This window comes from Periplaneta americana, chromosome 10 (genome assembly GCF_040183065.1).
Source record: "Periplaneta americana isolate PAMFEO1 chromosome 10, P.americana_PAMFEO1_priV1, whole genome shotgun sequence".
In the NCBI taxonomy this organism is placed as follows: domain Eukaryota; kingdom Metazoa; phylum Arthropoda; class Insecta; order Blattodea; family Blattidae; genus Periplaneta; species Periplaneta americana.
In genome coordinates this window covers 18753565-18773454 of record NC_091126.1, presented here as the reverse complement: position 1 = coordinate 18773454, position 19890 = coordinate 18753565, and the positions used below count along the sequence as shown (strand labels likewise).

Below are 19890 nucleotides of genomic sequence, written 5' to 3'. Positions count from 1 at the left end.
AACAAGGTAATGACGAATAGTAACAAGTATATTTGCATATTGGAAATTAGAATCTTACTGAAGTTGCACAAATTCTTTCTGGGTGACAATGCTGTGTTTCAACAAGATCTGGCAACATGTCATACACTGACTATCATACTGTATATCTTGAAAGACTACCAAGTTCAACCAGAATAATACCCACGTACTCTGCTAGTCAGGTAACTCACCCTGTATCAACGTGAGAACTTATGGTCAATTTGTAAAAGGAGAATGGCAAAACTAGACTTATCAAAAGAAAAAAATCATTTGTTCCCTCATTTAAGTTTCATTTCGCAATGAAGAAATGGAGAAAAAAAAAAAAAAAAAAAAAAAAAAAAGTGAAAATTTAGTGGAATCCATACCAGATTGTGTCAATCATATAATTACAAACAAAGGAGGCCACATAAATTACTAAGGTACGTTAAACATTCATTTTATCTTGCACTTTTAGTTAAATATACTCAGTATGTCCTTCAGATTAATTTGCATGCTACTGTACCTCAAATTCCTTCAAAGCTAAGATTGCCGTGGACCACACCTTTTCCTTTGTCTCCCTCCCCCCCACCCTAGGGTCGCAATCATACTTTTAAACACCAGCTAAATTTCTCAATATCAGAGGTTTGCTTCCTCTCTTACTATGGTTGAAAATTAGAGTTGTAAGCACTAACCACCATCTGTGGTTAACCATCCAGGGGTTTAGGACCTAGCTTGAGGTCAACAGCTGGAGTAATTACATTCTTTTCATTAGTTCCTTTTTCATCTTCCTGTAAGAAACCCGAACTGCAGACCTATTTTCCCTATTCAGATATTCCACACTCTCACTTTCACTTCCCCCAACACAGGTCAATCAGTAATTGAACTAACCGAAATCAACACACATCAAGGCACTTCATTCAATCATGAACCCCAGTTTTTGACAGATAGCCATTTCCTCTCTTCACAACACTGTCAGACGTCACCAAATTCAATAAAATACATTGGAGTTATAGTCCTGTTCTCCTATACTTCAAGCCTACTATTAATGCTAAGATAAATTTTAATCTTTAAATGCACAAGTAATGCTGCTTTCTGAACTTTTGGACCAATACAATCACATAATTCTGACACTCCTGAGAAAGCTAGAAGTATTTCATAGCAGAAAAGACAAAACTCGCACAATCACTGGAATTGTTTTACATAACAATTTTCAAGTTTCAAAAACTTCACATGAACATATGCCCTTGGCTTGGAAATTTGCGCATTGCACTGAACTACAAGAAATGTGAAGCAATGATATTTACTTTGTGTCCTCCATGCATAAATCTTGCAACCAAAGTAATGCCATGGAAACCAAAGGGTGAAGATGAGAAATATCTTGGAGTGCACTTAAATCACTCATGGAAATCCCACATCAACAACAAACAAGCTGGCCTACATAGGACTCGCTAAATTATATCCACTTCTAAACAAGAAATCATCTCTAAAGCTACAAAATTTCATGCTATTCTACACATGTCTATTACATCTGCCTTTCTGTAATTTTACATAATTTTTTTTTGCTTAATTTCTCATGCTTTTCTATGTTTTCTGCTTTCACAAGGCTACTTGGTGCTTCAACTTCCTCTTTTCCACCTTTTTCGATAGTCCTGACTGTAGTTCTAGAATATGTATCATAAATACATGGGTATTTTTCTACAAATTCCACAAAAATTCAAAATTTGATATTGTTGGTGGAATCTTGAGACATTTCTAGATTGTTGTAGCAGATGTTTTCAGAGTCTGAAGCTCGAAATTTTCACAAGTCAACACCACTTCAAGAAATATTGTTCTAATATAGCAATTAATATTGCTTCTCTACATGCCTGCTTTATAACCAGTGCTCATGGAATGCAACCTTTTCGCAAAGTCAGTATCATGTTGCTTCAGTGTGAGACACTACACCTATTACAATGCAAAGAGATCAAAATCAACGATGTTGCATATTGCCAGCTGCATGTTGCTTCAGTGTGAGAGCTAGCTTACACTTTATTTTTCATATCGACAGAAACCACCTGCCAAATGTTTTTAAGCAGTCAGATTAGCAGTCCAATGTCATTTAATGGTTGCTCATGTCCTTTCTTATACTGTAAAATGTGAATAGTGACGAATTTTTACAATTCTTTTTACTGCTTTGTGACAGTAAATATAATAGTGTTTATGTTCGTATGTAAAATGAGTGAACAAATAAACATACTTATTATATTTACTCTTTGGCACAAAGAAATAGAAAATAGTAAAAATTCGCCCCTATTCACCCCATTTTATGGTACCTGGAATTCTTAAGTTGGAGTAACACTGGCTATGCCAAAATATAGTACTATTGTCTTATTGCTCAATCTGTTTGTACCATGCTGTTGGTTGTTGTAATTATTTATAATTAATTTCTGTGTTTGATTCTCTTCATTTTATAAAGAATAGTGCTCTCGTTAAAAATATATTCCAAGTTTAAATGGTGTTCTGACAGAAGTGAAAGTTTAAAGACGAAACAAATTTAAGTACAGTCTCTCTCTTGATAACTGTAAGATTAACTTGCATGTAAATAATGCTTGGCATGCAGTTCAATAGGTGACCACTTCCCTCCTTTAAGCATTATTAGATAAAGATTGAAATTTGTAAAGTAAACCATGCTTTCTCAACTGTACCCAAGTAGAGTAATTTTTATGCAAATCTAGTCTTTCAGGTAAAGCTCCCTGTAAAGCAGATTTGAATAATTTCAAGGGAAAAATTGTTCCGGGGCCGGGTATCGATCCCGGGACCTCTGGTTGGTTATTCAAATCTGCTTTACAGAGCTTTACCTGAAAGACTAGATTTGCATAATATATACATCACAGTGTACGTTAACAGAAAACCACAATTCCAAGTCACACAGAGATTGTGTGCACTCGATGTGGGTCTCTGGCATTTCGTCAGCCCACGCGAGTTGTGTGGATATGAAGGGAAAAGTTGAGACTGTGTCGGGTAGAGTTCCCAGGTAGCTCAGTTGGTAGAGCGCTGGTACGTTCAACCAGAGGTCCCGGGATCGATACCCGGCCTCGGAACAATTTTTCCCTTGAAATTATTCAGAGTAATTTTCAGCTCATATTCCATATGGTGGTGACGATAGTGACAACTATGCCAATATAACTCTAGATGAACCAGGAAGAAGTATAACAGACATCGCTTAACATAAGTTTTCAGATCTTATTAAATGCATTTCCCCCCTATGTAATTCTGTAGTTGACTGTATGCATTTAATTCTGTAAGACCCTATACCATCACTCTGGATTGAACTAGAGAGGATGCAGCCATATAAGTATTTGGCAGGTAGTTCCCGTCTGTATGAAAAAGTCCAATAAATGCCTTTATGTAAACTCGAAATCTTTTACTTATGACTAAAAAGAAGGAAATATATATGTAGTTACGTTTTTAAAGCAGGAATTAAACAAATAAATCCTGCTATAATTTATAACAAGACAAAGAAACAAACCAATCAAGTCTTTCACATTAAAAAACAAGCACGTATATTCTTTCATTAACTTCAAATTAGTGATGTTAGTTAAAAAAAAAACACATTTACACGCAATACACTGAGCACACCATACTCATTAAAGTACAGGAGAACTGAGTAATACATGCCTTGATTCTCTTTTTTGTCTGTGGCAGTTGGCACTGTAACAAAATATACAACTTTTTATTTTCAAAGTTTAACGACATATGTGCAAACATTTTTACTCTTAAATCGAAGCACAGTAATGGCATTCAGGACAAGCAGACAATTTAAATAATCAAACAATAAACTCTTAATAGTAACAAAATTTTACAAAAATGTGTTGAAACAATATAAGTAAATTATTGCCTTCAATCTTTACCAAGAACCAAACTTTCACATACAATAGCATAAATTCCAACCCTGGTTAATCTCTAGTCAGTGTGCTAAACGAAATGTCCCTGCTAATCTCTAAGTCAATATGCCAAAGGAATTGTCCCTTCTTTATCTAGGAACAGCATGCTGATATTCTTGGCTCAAGTAAGCTGCTCCTAAGACATTTACCATGTATTCATTCCAATGCACACATCTTTGCTAATTGTTCAGAATTTACTAGTATAAAAAAAACCACGCGCACGCACACGCCTCTCTGTAGGCTTCAATTCAACACCAATACTTTTGATAAGGTAATGTATATAACACAGGGAATGTACCTTACAGCTGTGTGAAAATTCAGTGAGAAAGGATGTGAATGAGTATGGGCCGAATTAGTTTTTCCTATCAGTTTCCATGGTTAGGGCATGATGTTACACTTGCACCACAGAGAGACCAGTCAAACTGAGTCTCCTTTATTCTACAGGTTTATTACGGAAGTGCTTCAGATTACCTATTCATTTCAGTTATTGTCAAAAATATGTTTTAAAAAGGTGGTTTTAGATTGCATGTGTGAACCTGAAGTACAGGGTGCGTCAGAAAGAACGGATGGATTTCAAACTATCGATACGCAGCGAGGGGAGGGATAGAGTGAGGGGGACCACCACTGTTGGGTCAGCGAGAGAATGCAGTTTCAGTTGAGAACATGGTGTTGGTCTGATGTACAACGTGCTTTCATCGCAAAGACATTTTTGAAAAATGAAGAGTCTTTGATCGCCACTCAGAACTCATTTTGACATCGGATGTCATGCTAGGATTCCAACTCGGAATACAATTTTGGGGTGGGCGGCTTCATTTCGTACCACAGGTTCAACATTAAAGAAGAAATCACCTGGACGACCACGGAGCGCGTGTACACCTGCAAATGGGGAGACAGACAGTAGGTTGTCCGGCCACCAAACGATCAGCCCGCAAACATGCTATTGCACTGAAATTGTCCAAGGTTACGGTAAGATCTCGCGCCCTGCGAGTTCTTTCTTTGGGACCATTTGAAGGCGTAAGTAACCCCATATACTGGACGAACTGAGGATGGCGATTCGTGAAGAAATTGCGGCAATCCCACCAACTATGACTGTGAAAGTGATGGCGAACTTCAGAAAACGCCTCGATGCCTGTATCGAAAGCCAAGGACATCATATGGATGATGTATACCATAAATAAACTGCATGTATTGGTGAATCTGTTGATAACAATAAATTTTTGATTTGATGAATCCTTACAATTTTCTTGCCCTGTGAAATCCATCCGTTCTTTCTGATGCACCCTATGGAGGTAGTTATGATTAAACATGTAAATAGTATGTACTCATGGAAAAGATAAAATTGCATGCTTAAAATATCATAGCAGCCATGCTGTATATCTGTACCGATATTTTGCATCATACTATCTTTTCCACTTACGGTTTTCCCTCCCAGCCTTCAGCAAGAACCTAACCCTGTTCTGCCCTTATCCATTTCTAATTAAGATATCTCACATCTCAACCCAATCTGAACAAATGCTGGGTAACTATCAGTGCTGGACCCCAGACTCATTTCACCAGCATTATCGTTATTTCATTCAGACACTAAATAACCTGAGATACTGATACCTACTAATATCTCACAAAACTTCCAAATACATGAACTTAACAACAAATCATTTTCCAGGTGCCTGCAAATTTCATTACATATATATGTGGAAAAGATATTAGCAAAGGCTTGTCGATGTGGTAACTCAATGGTATGTTTGACTACATACAAAACAAAAGTTACACTGCTGTAGATAATGAAAGTAGAGGACCGTGTATGAGTCCTGCTCATTGCTAGATTTTTTTTAAATCAGGTGATATTAATTTTATTCCACTATCACTGTCATCTACACAAAACAATAACACTGTTTCGTAGTTTTTTTTTTCTCAAGATTTTGTATGAACCCTTCAACAAGTACCAATTCATATGCTTATGATTTCTTAGAAAGTGTGTCTGAATGAGTCCACTTGCAAAACAAAGTATAATTTACTGTCAGTTCAAATGTTTATTATTCTTCTAATGGCCCAGTTGTTGGCAATATTCGATTCTCCTTCTAGCTCCCCAAAAGCATCATTCTGTAAGTTTGGTAGAGTATAATCCACTGCAGTGTGGGAGGTGGTCAGCATCCAGAGTGCAGTTGTCTTTGCATAGCATTCATAGGTCAGAGTTCAGGATCCATATTCTTTTTAAGTGTTTTGGAAGGCATTCATGTCCAGTGTACATCCTGAAATACGCCACTGCTTCTTGTTTCGTTGCTGCCTTGCCTCTTCTTGCTAACTGGCTCACTTGTTTTGTATACTGATATCGATTTTCAGATTTTGATTGTAAGGTATATCCATTGTTTGTAACCTCCGTATCAGACTATTTGTGTTAGGTCTATGTTCTGATTTCTGTTGTATTCTTGTGTCTTTCTCTGCTAGGGTGCCTGCATTTTCATTACCATAGACGTGCACGTCATAGGATCCACTGGAAGGCTATTTATGCCTGCTGAAGGCATCATATGACCCTTCTTCTTTCCTGTATTTCTAAACTTTCTGGCATGTTATAGCCTGTACAGTTGCCTATGAATCTATTAAGAATCTTTTTTGGCCTCTTAACACTCCTGATGGCTACTTCAATTCTTTAATGTCTCCTTAGAAGACAGATTTATTTTTGCCGATACAGATGTAATGTGAAAAATCTTCAGAAAATACTCCACCTCTTGCTTCATCTTCTGTGCACATTAGAGATTCATTTGTGTAAATGTGGCACCATTTCTTTTCTGGTTATCTTGTCTCAATGGTTTGAATGGAAAACAATTGTAAAAGGGTATTTTTTTATTTTCTTGAATTGTAATAACTATGAATGTTGTAGTTCAGTGGGCTGATCATTATTATTGGGTTCTCAGTTGCTGTGGGCATTTTGATTTTTCATGACATTTTAATCTTCTAATATCTGAATTTTATTGTCTTATTTTCTCCCATATTTATTGATTTTAAAACCTACAGTTCCAATTGTATATCTGCATGGTTGTTATTGGGGTTGCTTTCATTGCCACTCAAATTAAATCCCCTTGGCATTGTTTATTTTCACTTATTTATCAACTTTACTGTCTTTTGCTATTGTGTATTAATATTTGAGCACTACAAGTTATTGCGTATTTGACAAATGTTTTGACTAACGATGTAGCCACCCCACCCCCACCCCCCACCAGACATTCGAGTATAGTAATTTTTTTTTAATGTGCTCGTTCTATGATTTGTTGGCCAGCTTCATATCCAAGTATCTAATGTTATTGCTTTCTCCAATATGCTGTCCATTCATTCATTCATAGTGTTCTGCCCAAGGGGAGGTCTTTCAATGCAAACCCAGCATTCTCCAGTCTTTCCTATTTTCTGCCTTCCACTCAGTCTCCACATATGATCAATATATCTTAATGTCTGTTACTTGATATCTTCTTCTCCCTTTTACCATTCCTTCCAGTGCATCTTTCAGTAGGGAGTTTCTTCTGAACCAGTGACCCAGCCAATTCCCTTTTCTCTTCCTGATCAATTTCAGCATCATTCTTTCTTCACCCACTCTTTACAACACAGCTTAGTTTCTTATTCTGTCTGTCCATTTCACAAGCTCCATTCTTCTCCATATCCACAATTCATAATCTCTTTTCTTCACTTCGTCTTAATGTCCATGTTTCTGTCCCATATAGCGCTACACTCCACACAAACCACTTCACTAGACTCGTCCTTAGTTCTTTTTCCAGAGGTCCACTGATGCTTTTTCTATTAAAAGTTCCTTTGCCATTGCTATCCTTTTCACTTCCTGGCACCAGCTCGTGTTACTGCTTATAGTACACTCCAAGTATCTGAAGCTGTCCACTTGCTCTACTGCCTCATTTAGAATTCTCAAGTTTACCTTCTTTATTTCTCTTCCTATGACCATGGTCTTCGAATTGTTGCCATTTATCTTCATCCCATGTGCTCATAGCTCCCATTTAGCTCCAGTAGTATATCCCTTAGTATCATTTCTGCTAACAATGCCATATCAGAAAATCTTATACACTTTATTCTTCTTCCTCGTACTATCACTCCCCCCATGTTCTGAAAACAGTTCTTCACTAAATCCTCCAACAGGGTAGATGATAAAGGGCATCCTTGTCGTACTCCTCTCCCTATTTCACTTCCTTCTCATATTCTGACCGACTCGTTTCATACAAAGTTTACTGAACAGCCTCCTCTCTTTCCAATCCACGCCAATTTTCTTTAGAATCCCCATCAGTTTATTCCAATCCACTCTGTCAAACGCCTTTTCTAGGCCCACAAATACTATAAACACTTCTTTATTCTTTTCTAGGTATCTTTCACAGATAGTTTGTAGCAGTCGAATTGAATCTCTCATACCTTTTCCCTTCCTGAAGCCAAACTGCTCTTCTTCCAATTGTTCTTCCATCTTAGAATATAAATATCAATTCAGTATTCGCAGAAGAATTTTTGCCGAGTGTGATATCAGACTGATAGTCCTGAATTCGTTACATTTCTTGGGATTCTTTTTCTTCGGTATTGGAAGCAACACTGTCTCCATAAAATCTTCAGGCCAGTCACCTTTCTCATATATTTTGTTGCATAATGATAGAATTTCCTTCTAGTCTTCACCCAAGCATTTCACTAGTTCAATGGTGATTCCATCAACTCCTCTTGCTTTTCCATTCTTCATTTCCCCAAGCGCTAGTTCAACTTCTTCCCTTAAAATAGGAAATCCTTTTTCGTCTTCTGATACATCTGCTTCATCTTCTATAGCAAAGTCATCTGGACAATTCCATGTCTCATACATCTCTTCTACATATTTCGTCCATCTGTTCAGTAGTCCTGGTCTGTCTGTTATTTCATTTCCGATTTCGTCCTCTATCAACCATATGGATTTGCTTTTATTATTTGTCAAGTCCAAACATTTTACTTCATGGTACATCATATCTTCCTCTTCTCTCTAGATCCTCTATTTCTTTACATTTCTCTTTCATCCAGTCTTCTTTTGCCTTATCAGTTTCTCTTCTTAGTTCGTTATTAAGTTCCCTGTAGTTTCTTTTACCTTCTTCTGTGTTGATATTTTTCTATTTTCTCCTTTCCTCCATCTTCTCCAACACTTTCCCTGTGACCCAAGGTTTCTTAATTCTCACACCTTCTGTGTAACCTATTGTTTCTTCTGCTGTTGTACGTATACAGCTTTTTAAATGAGTCCAGTACTCATTGCTATTCTCAGGTGTGGATTCTAATCCAACTGCTTTGTCTTGAAAATATCCTTCAAATTTTCTTCTTTCCTCTTCATTATTTAGTTTTTCCATGTTCAATATCGTCACTTGTCTTCCTCTTTTCTTCACACAAATATCTACTTTGCTTATCAGGAGGACATGATCTGAGGTAATATCTGCTCCTGGTAAAGTCTTCACATTTTTTTTATCAATTTCGGAATCTTTCCTGTACCAGTATGTAATCTATCTTGTATCTGCTTTCATCGCTTGGGTATGTCCATGTTGGTTAATATTTTTCTTTGGTATATTTTAATGAGAAGTATTGTTAGGTCTTGAGTGTTCTTTCATGAAGTTGTTGCCCATATTTGTATTTGTTTCAGAGTTTCATTTATGGGGTTTTGAAGTTCCTCTTTGTGATATTTGTTCAATCTTTTTGCCATTGTCCATATAACTACATCATCTGCATACATTTGAACACAATTTTGTTATGATAATGATTGAGTCACTGTGATATATATTTTAATACGACTGGACTTGAAACTCCTGTGGTAGTCCTATTTTGGTTTGTTTATAATTAGATTCCTGTTCTCCATACTTAAATTTCATCCTTCTTTGAGATAGGAGTTTTTTGAACCAGTATATTATGTTTCCCTTTATATTGTTGAGTACTTAAGTTTCTTTTTTAGGTTGAATCTGATGAGTGTCATATGCACCTTCCTTTAAGCAAATGTTAGCCCACTCAACAGGTATGAATTGAATGTCAATGAAAACAAATTCTCTTTCATACTTTATCTGTGATTCTAATATTCAAAAGTTTTTTTTTTTTTTAATTCTGACTTCTTGTCACTGAATAACTTCATAATTAAATTTCACAAGCCGCAGTCTGTGCCTGCAAAGGTACAAATGACAATCAGTAGCTTCAACACTCTACACTGTTTAAGCTTTATGTACGTCTTAGAAATAAATTTAAGAATACTAGAAATGAAGTGACAATGAATACATCCCTTTCACTAGGCTACACCTAGCCATTACACTGTATGTCATGCCATGATCACATAGACACATTTTGTATCAGTAAGATATGTTTTATTACAAAATTTTGAAAATATATTCCTGCATTATTAACCCAACAGAGGTCGCACATGATTTTTTTGATCCATTTGGTTGAATTACACAATATTTCCCTTTTATTGGTTGTTGCAATCTTCAGTACCTCTTCCCTACTCGTCTTAGGGTGTGAAACAATAAAAATAAGCACCATTATTGATCTGGGTTTGGTGTAAACTCTTGTTGAATAAATCTGGTCATCTCCACCATGTGCGAACTTTGACAATTTATTAACAAAGATTTTAAATTTGATTATACATTCTTTCCATTATTGCAGCACATTCTGTGACTTTGTAAACAGATATTCTTATACATAGTAGAGAGTTAAAACACCTGGATATCAATTTACAACAATAGCAACACAAAGCTCCATTTTGTAATGGGAATACTTTCAGTCAGAATTTTGGGGTTAGCAAGCTAAGCTAATACTACCATAGAAATCAATCTCTTTATCAGTTATTATTGTATTTAGTATATATTGTAAGCAGTGTAGTGCAGTAAATGTATCGAAATGTACGAGGAAGAAGCAGAATACATAAGGAGACTAATTAATAGCAAAGAACGAGAAGAAAATAATTCTGTGAATTATGAAACAAGTAGACAGATGCTATTCATCGCCAGTTGTTTCCATGCAAAGTGCAGTTTGGATCCGATAAGGAAGGTAACATAGAAGAAAGCAAACATGATGCATGCTCTGAAAATCACATTAGTGTATTCTTTTGAAATTTATTATAAAATAAATTACTTTTGTAACATAAATTCGTCCACACCTATGGAGTAACAACTAGCAGATCTGGACGCGAAACCAGGTGGCCCAGGTTCTAATCCCAGTCGGGGCAAGTTACCTGGCTGAGGTTTTCTCCGAGGTTTTCCCCTCAACCTAATATGAGCAAATGCTGGGTAATTATCGGTACTGGAACCTGGATTCGTTTCACCGGCATTATCACCTTAACTTCATTCAGACGCTAAAAAACCTGAGATGTTGATACAGTATCGTAAAATAACCCACTAAAGTGAAAAAACAAATTCATATATTTTCTTTGCATTTATAGAAAATAAAATAAAAGGAAAAATAAATTAAAAGCAATTATGGTCCAAAACGTCGTAAAATAGAAGTAAAAAATTATAAAAGCACAGATAAAGGGCAACACATTAAAAGCACCATGCACAACCTGTCAAGTTAATATATTATAATTTTTATTTTAGAGAATATAAATTTCGCGAAATCATTGAAATACAGTATCTCTATCTCACTGACTAGTATTTCCAGACCACTGCACTATACAAAATATAGAAATCACTACTACAACAAAAATTTCAGACAGAATTGAACTTAAGAGTTCTTAGAGCATGAAAGTTACTTTCTGAGCTGTTTACAAAGGAAAAAACCGCAATAAATCTGAAAAGTTAGTCATATCATTTTGAACTTATAAATCTACATTTTAAACAACACACTGTTAATCTTAGAAAAGCAAAAGAAGTGACCAAGAAAAATACGTGTAGTAAAACAAAAGGAAAAAAATTCTACAGAACTTCGTAATATAATTACAGAACCTTCAAATGGACGTTCATCCACTGAAGCACAGGCAGTGTGAGCCGAGAAGCATCTGCCTCTAATCAGTTACTATGACCTTCAGTGTTAGGTCGAAAATTTGCCTGTGTGGCATACAGGTTTATTAAGGTGGTAGATACATTGTGAAACCAAGCATTTTAGAGTCCTGTGTTAGTGCTGTTATAATGCCAGAAACTCAGTAGATTTTAGAACACAGAATTTTCATGTAGGATTCCTATGTGAAAACAAACTCATGTAGACAAATTATAGTGATTTATAGACAAATTCGCTGGTGTTTCTGTACCTCACAGATGTTCTGTTCATAATCTTGTGAATAGGTTTAGAGAAACTGAACCTGTTTACAATAAGAAACCGAGAGTAAATATCCATGTCCTTACTCAGGACAAACTCGAGTAAACTGGAGAAAGGTTAGGAAGAACAAAGAAATCTCTGTGGAAAACTGAACAGAAAATAGGAATTTTGCAAAACTCAGCTATAAATGTCACCAAACTTTTAAAAATAAAATTGTATAAGATGATTTGTTCAGGAATTGCAGCCAAGTAATAAGAGTAGAGTAAATTCCCACATTTGTGTTAAATTGTGTTAATAATGGCTCTATTGATCCATATTTAATTTTTTTTCAAGGATGAAGCGTGGTTTTATTTATATAGTCATGTCGCAACACAAAATAAATACTGAGTGCAGAAAAAACCCAATCTTGAACACGAAATATAATTCCATGACCAAAAAATTGATGTATGGTTCGAACTGAATACATACAGAATTATGGGACCTATATTTTTTTTTAAATACCGTTAATGCATAAGCCTTTTTAAATACCGTTAATGCACAGAGCCTTTTTAAATACCGTTAATGCATAGAGCCACAGGGATAACAATCACAGAAGAATTGAGAGGTCCACTGCAAGAGGAAGCTATGCCACAATTCTGATCAGTGAAATTTCATGCTTTTTTAAGCAATACCCACCATTTGTTGTTATTTCCTAAACTTTATAGATGTGACACTGCACCAGCCAATGCCGCACTGACTAATTCTAGGAACGACCCTTTTCGTAACAGACATTTTTCTCACTTTATGGTTAATGTGACAGTAGACCCCCCAATTATCTGGACATTTAATGTATGCAGGCATTTTTTCCAACAAGATTCCACTACAGTGCATGAAACTCACTTTGCAATAATTGAGGAAATTTTTGAAGATAGGGTCATAAGGGAATATGTAATTTGAGGAAAACTAATGTGTGCTAACGCAAATTCTCTTAAAAGCTGAAAGAGATGTGTGAGCACAAGGACATCATTTTCAACATCATTTATTACAAAAGTAGGTGGTTATACTAATTGTTTGCATGAGCAAAATATACACTTTAAAGACTATGAATATCAGACTGTCGGCAAACAGCATGCTTCCAGCTACCATATGCAGCCACATACTCACAGATGAACATTTATTTGAAGGGTCTGTATATACAGCACTCCAAGGACACTAATACTCTTCAGCAAAGTTAACAGCAATATCTGTACTGTAAAAATATATAAACTCAAATGAAACCCCACTAAAGCATTAACTACTATCATTTTTCTCTTTTCTTAAAGCAAAAATATTGGGAATTGTCAGTGGAGGAGCTGAAATAGGATTAGCAATTACATTAATTTTCGGTGTAATCTCTTTTCCAGCACTTAATGACTTGCTAAAGCACATAGTCCCTCATTGGCAACTGGCACATCAATTTCTGTTCATGTTCCTGCATGAGAACATTAATCCGTGATATTTTTGCAAATGAAAGGTCTGAACATTAGTTGTAGTCCCTCTATTCATTTACAGTTGTCGCATAACAAAATGGCAGAAAAAATATTATAGGTGGGGCAGAGGGGAGCCGTGGAATACAATTAACAATACTATGTGCATGCACCACAGATTCTCATGGCCTTGCCTAGAACAATTCTCTGCCTCTCATAGCGCGAAAACTGTAGTTATATTTCATTAAAATTTAGAATGGAAATTTATGTACGATTTATGTCAAGTACACTACAAAATTGGGAAAGTTCCAAAGATAGTTTCCTGGACACCCAGAATCACTTAAATGCACAATTAAAGATCTTGTTAAGAAACTATAAACAATGGAATTATCATCTATGCTGATAACAATGTGGTCCAGTTACAAATGAACTTTTTAGTACAGTATGAAGCAATATTAAAAAAACTGGAGCACAAAAATAAATTTAACAAGTAACACTTCAAAATGTTGCAATTACAAGGCAAGACCAAAGAACTTTCACGGTGAGACAAAATATTAGAGTACTTGAGGCACGAAAAATCTAAATATTACAGAGTACTTGACCCATGAATTCTTTTAGACCATACAGTTGAGAATTTCAAATGAGGGAGCAGAGCAAGTGAACAGCTTCAAATACTTGGGATGTACTATAAGCAGTAACATGAGCTCCAGTCAGGTAGTCAAAAGAAGGATAGCAGTGGCAAAGGAAGCTTTTAACAGAAAAAGAAGCATCTTCTGCAGACCTCTGGAAAAAGAACTAAGAGACTAGTGAAGTGTTTTCTGTGGAATGTGGCATTGTAGGGGCAGAAACATGGACATTACGACAAAGTAAAGCATTTGAAATGTGGATATGGAGAAGAATGGAGCGTGTGAAGTGGGCAAACAGAATAAGAAATGAAGTTGTTGGAAAGATTGGGTGAAGAATGATGCTGAAACTGATCAGGAAGAGAAAAAGGAATTGGTTGGATCACTGGTTGAGAAGAAACTGCCTACTAAAGGATACACTGGAAGGAATGGTGAACGGAAGAATTCAGGGCAGAAGATATCAGATGATAGACATTAAGCTAATATGTGGATCATATGCAGAGACTAAGAGGAAGGCAGAAAATAGGAAAGATTTAAGAATGTTGGGTTTGCAGTGAAAAACCTGTCCATGAGCACAACACTTATGTATATGTACAGTTGAGAAATATTTATTTCGATGACTCGAATATTACTTTTCAGAAAGAATAAAGTTCAACTGAACTGTCCTATGGCTAAAGAGGTCTTCACACTGAGGAAACTTGTAACAACCTAGTTGCCTACAGCACGAGATCATTCATTGCCACTCATGTTGCCACACAGCATGCTGTTGGGAGCAATCGTTGCAGCATACTGCCAACCCATTTATGTCCAGTGCGAGTTTGTGCAGAAATGTCAGTGCAGACAGTTGTTTCTGCTGCCTACCTCCTTTTGAATAGGAGAAAACGTATTCAGAGAAAGATGTGGTGCAGGCAGATTTTCATAAATAGTGCTATTACCTCGCAATGTATTCAATAAACTTCTTGCTGATGATGCTTACCTGTTCAGAAATTTTACCATAAATAGCAAAGAGGACTTCGATTTTACCTTCTGAACAGGGTAGCTCATTCCAAATCTGATACCAATTATCAAGATGGTGTAACAGCTGAAGTGAAACTGCATTGCACATTGAAGTTACAGGAGATTCATACTGTTCACTGATGTATCTGTTCAGAATATCTGACTCTGCGATATCACTTTTTATCCCCAAGGTCTGTGAAGCCATTAGTCAAGCTTTGAAGGACTACATAAAGGTAAGTACATTTTACTGAGGTAAATACTTTATTCTTGTGAAATAAAGGTCATTGGTTTAAATATACAAGAATATTAGTAACAAAATTTTTAATGAAAAAATATCCTTCAATAATCCAACTGTTAGTAACCAAAGTAACCATATCAAACCTAAAATTAGGTTTAGTCTTGGTTCTGGATACCGTTCTAATGTTTTCTCTAGCATTCCAGAAGAAACTATTTCACTTTGAGGAAATGAAGAGCTGATTGATGGAGATGCACGAGGGCCTGGATAGCTTTGAATAGAAGGCAGAGTGCAAGGTGACAGACGAGGTTGGAGCAGGGGATGGGGTATGGGCAGGGAAGGTCAAGGAGAACTTTGACTGGAGTGGGAAGACCAAGAGGACGTGTGTGTGTGGATAGCAGCACATCAAATTTCCCCATTGTCACAGCAAATAAAATATATATTTTTATATGATGTTTTACAAAGGTCTGTGCAGTCACAGTTTTCTAAGTTCACTTCCCACGTGTTCTCCATATATAGAAAATTCGCCACACTTGGAAGTCATTTTGAGAATTTCATAGGCTTCTTGAGCTCTTCTGTTCTCTTCAACTCTATCAGTGCCATGCTTTCTATCCTTTGAAGCAGGTATCACAAATTGCCTATCTGCTGCTCGTGAAGTTGACTGTTTGATGCAGCACATCTTCATTTCGAGTCTCTGGAGAACACTGATACTTGTCCAGTTGTTCCACTATCATTTAGGCCTACTTCTTGGTCTACCATGTCCTCATTCTATAAAAAGGAGGAACAATGAAAAATGAACATCCTCGACAATTAATTGATATGCATAAATATTTCAAATGACTAACATAGAAAATGGCTGGAGGGAAATTGCTAGTGTGTTTAATGTGGCCTGGAATTTTCCCCACTGCGTTGAATTGGTCAATGGGAAACATGTCATTATGCAGAATCCTGCAAATTCCGGAAATATGTACCTTAATTACAAGGGAACTTTTAGTATTGTTTTAATAGCTATTTGCGACGCCAACTACTGCTTCACATTTGCTAATGCAGGATGCAAGGGTAAAATCTCAGATGGCAGTATATTTCGGGAGACAACTTTCTTTAAAAAATGGAGATGAGAACACTGAATCTACTTTATCCCGAACCTCTACCAGGAAGAGAAGTACAACAACCATATGTCATTCAAGCAGATGATGCTTCCGCCATCAGTGAGAACCTAATGAAATCTTACTCTCATCTTTGTTTGGACATAAGATTCCAGATTATACAGTGCTCAAAAAAAGTACTACATATTGTAATTGACTGTAGTTTCTGCAGTCAGTACTGTCATTACACTACAAGTTACAAAGGACATCCAAAAATACAAGAAAAATCTTCTAACTTACCACTTTAAGCAAACGGAAAAACACAGCATAAAACTGAAAACCTGAATGTTGTATAAAAGAAAAAAAAAACACTTCTTACAGTTCATTTCCATTTTCCTGGAACTTCAATAGGACATATGGCCACCACGAGCTCAGAGACATGCTTGAACAAGACAGTGTGCAGTCACCAGATCATTCTGGGGCAAATTCAATCAGTGTGCAGTCACCAGATCATTCTGGGGCAAATTCAATCAGTTGCTGGCAATTAACAGGAGGGTTTTCCATTATCAAATATAGCCTTCAATTGTTCCCTGGCATGTTCAACACAGTTCATATTCAGAGACTATGCTGAACTCCATTCTGTGAATGCCATGTCTTTCCAGACAATCTTAACAGTTCTGCTCTATGGGGACGAGCATTATCATCCACTAGCATAAAGCCTTCATCCACATTATCAGCAAAACCTGCAACCACAGTTTCGAGAATCTTATCTCTGTATACCTGAGCAGACATTTTGCACTGTATGGGAATTAGGGATGTACATCGACCAAACATGATCCCACCCCAAAACATGGAGCTTCCAATGTGATGATGACATTCCAGTATCACAGAATCACTAACTCTTTCATAAGGTTTCCTCCAAACGTTAATACTTTTGTTGTATGGATGCAAGCTTATGGAAGACTTAATCAGGAAACAGTGTACAATTCCATTATTCCCAGCACCAATCTCTATGATTTGTTGCCCATCTTACACATGCTGTCCTGTGTTGTGGTTTGAGTGGAGCTTTCCACAAGGGTCTCCTTGACTGCAGTCCATTGTGTTGAAACACTCCAATAGCCCTGAACAAATCAGGATGCAAAGTGGTCGCTGTGGCGTTCAGCTTATGACAGGCCAAAAGCCAAACATATACTGGTCCTGCCTGTTGGTTATTCTATGTGAACATCCCTGCCATTGTCCACTTATCGCATGCCTTCTTGCAGTAAAGTCACAATTCCAAACCAGTCCACAACAAAAATAAGCATTTTTGCCATGTTTACTGTGCACTGAACACTGTATTCACTCTTGCTAAGTGTACAGGTGAATTTGATAAAAACGACAGGCTGAGCCAACCCTGCCTGTCGACAAAGCCTTGCTCAGTTCAAAGCAACATCATAATAATAATCATGGTGCCACAACCCTTGAAAGTCCCAGACTGACCAGTCAGCTGCTGGCCTCACGTTCACATGCTGAAGCAGAGGTGGACAATCATCCAACCAGACTGGAAGTATCGTATGGTTAGCACAATGTTTCCCCTAGCCATTATAGCTGGCTTTCACAATTGGAATTTGCTACCTATCGTAGCTCCCCAAGTGCATCACGATGCTGGGTGGGCACCAGTCCCATACACTGACCAAAATTTCATGAGAAGATTTCTTCCTCCATGAGGACTCGAACCAGCACGCATTCCATATACCTTTCTTAAATTGTACCAAGAGCAAATCATATGTGAGCATGATTAACATAGCATAATATATACCATGTATACTTGCAATATGCAACATTTTTTTAGCACTGTAAAATTACAGACATTGCCCTGCCATGGTCGCCAGATTATCGAAAACACATTTCACATAATGTATTCGGCGTTTTGTGTATTCCAAAAACTATTAATTTTAAATGTAGAGAACACAAAAATGGTTATAGTCTCTTGTATTTACATAGCTTTCTCAAAAAAATTAGTGGGTCAAGAAGGCTCTCTCTCTCTCCAGAAAGTTTCGACTGTGAAAGACAGGATGGAATAATTGTTCCTGGGGAGTGGCAAAATATAACTCAAGGATACACAGGCATTCTACCTTCGACTTCCTTGATGACCAAAAGAAACAACAAATGTTGTCGGGGATGAGTTTAAAGCCTACTTCGTGTCAAGTGAAGTGTCCCAAGGCAAGAAATGATTTTTAGATGTGTTTACCCTATGAAATTTGGAATAAAACTGAACTGTGCTAAAGGTTAAAGTATTTCTGAAAAACGTTCGTTGCTCAAATTGTGTAAAAGAAATATGAATAACCAAACCGCCTCTATTATTTTACTGATATTGCACTTCTTTAGTAACAGGTATCCTATTACCTTCATTTTACGTAAAAGTGCATTGGTCACTGATGTAGTGGTTTTATGTAAACTAAATACAAACACTTACCTCAGAATCAATATTCTCACCAGTTGAAAGTCCCTTTCTTTGCACGTCAACCTCAAGAAGAAAACACAGTGAAGTGAAATGCACCCAATGATCACCCTGAGCTGACCTGCTATTTTTTTCTTCCTGTATCTGTGAAAGGTCGTTCTTAAGTTCTTTACTTTCTCTTTGACTTCCTTTACCGAACAATCGAACTTTAAATTATTTCTTTCCATAACTTAACCTCCTTTCTATTATCTTTGTAACTGAGATCTCGTAAATCCCACAGAATATGTTTTTCGTGGTATTCTTCAATTAGAAGCTTTGTTTTATTTGTATCCTAACTCACCATGCTGCATGCAACGAATACTGAACCCAACAGCAGTGGATAAGCTTGCAAACTGAAGCAACCGGCAGATAGGAGCTGCAAGCCATATGCGACTGCTGCTGCTCTAGTCAAAGTGAGCAAACGATCATGTTGCATGCTGCGTGATTGCCTACGGTTGCTTCAGTGTAAAGATGCCTTTAGATGTAACTTTCAGTTAGGCATTTTTATACTTTTCAGAGCTGAATAATACTTATAATTTGCCTAACTGCAGTCAACATAAATATTCATTCACGGAACAATCCATGCAATTCACATTTCATAATTTGGAAAAGCAAAAAAAATCTACACTTAGTCTTACATACTTACTATGAACTCATTTCTCTACAGCATGCATATACTCGTCCGATGACAAATCATTACAGAAAACTTACAATCACACTTTGCATTGTACATCATGAAACTTGGAAAAATGCATAAAGATATTTTCTTATTCAGAATTTTTAAATAACACCAATCTATTCCACATACTGTAATATTATCCTAGCTTCGAAAGTATCTTAAAAATTAGAACTTAAGGACTATCTTAAATTTCACTTAACTTGGGGTCTAA

At 36.6% G+C, this 19890-nt stretch overlaps 1 protein-coding gene across 6 annotated transcripts in view; it reads right to left on the bottom strand.

Annotated features, from left to right (window-relative positions):
* The window catches only part of LOC138707511 (SERPINE1 mRNA-binding protein 1-like), a 60016-nt gene that overhangs the window by 35715 nt on the left and 4411 nt on the right, over window positions 1-19890 (bottom strand). For 4 of the 6 annotated variants that reach the window (XM_069837034.1, XM_069837037.1, XM_069837038.1 and 1 more), the window contains exon 2: window positions 3655-3687. The exons of the other annotated variants lie outside the window; for them this stretch is intronic. In XM_069837034.1, coding sequence (XP_069693135.1) covers window positions 3655-3687 — 33 coding nt within the window. The remainder of the gene's footprint in view (window positions 1-3654; window positions 3688-19890) is intronic. 6 annotated transcript variants of the gene reach the window in all.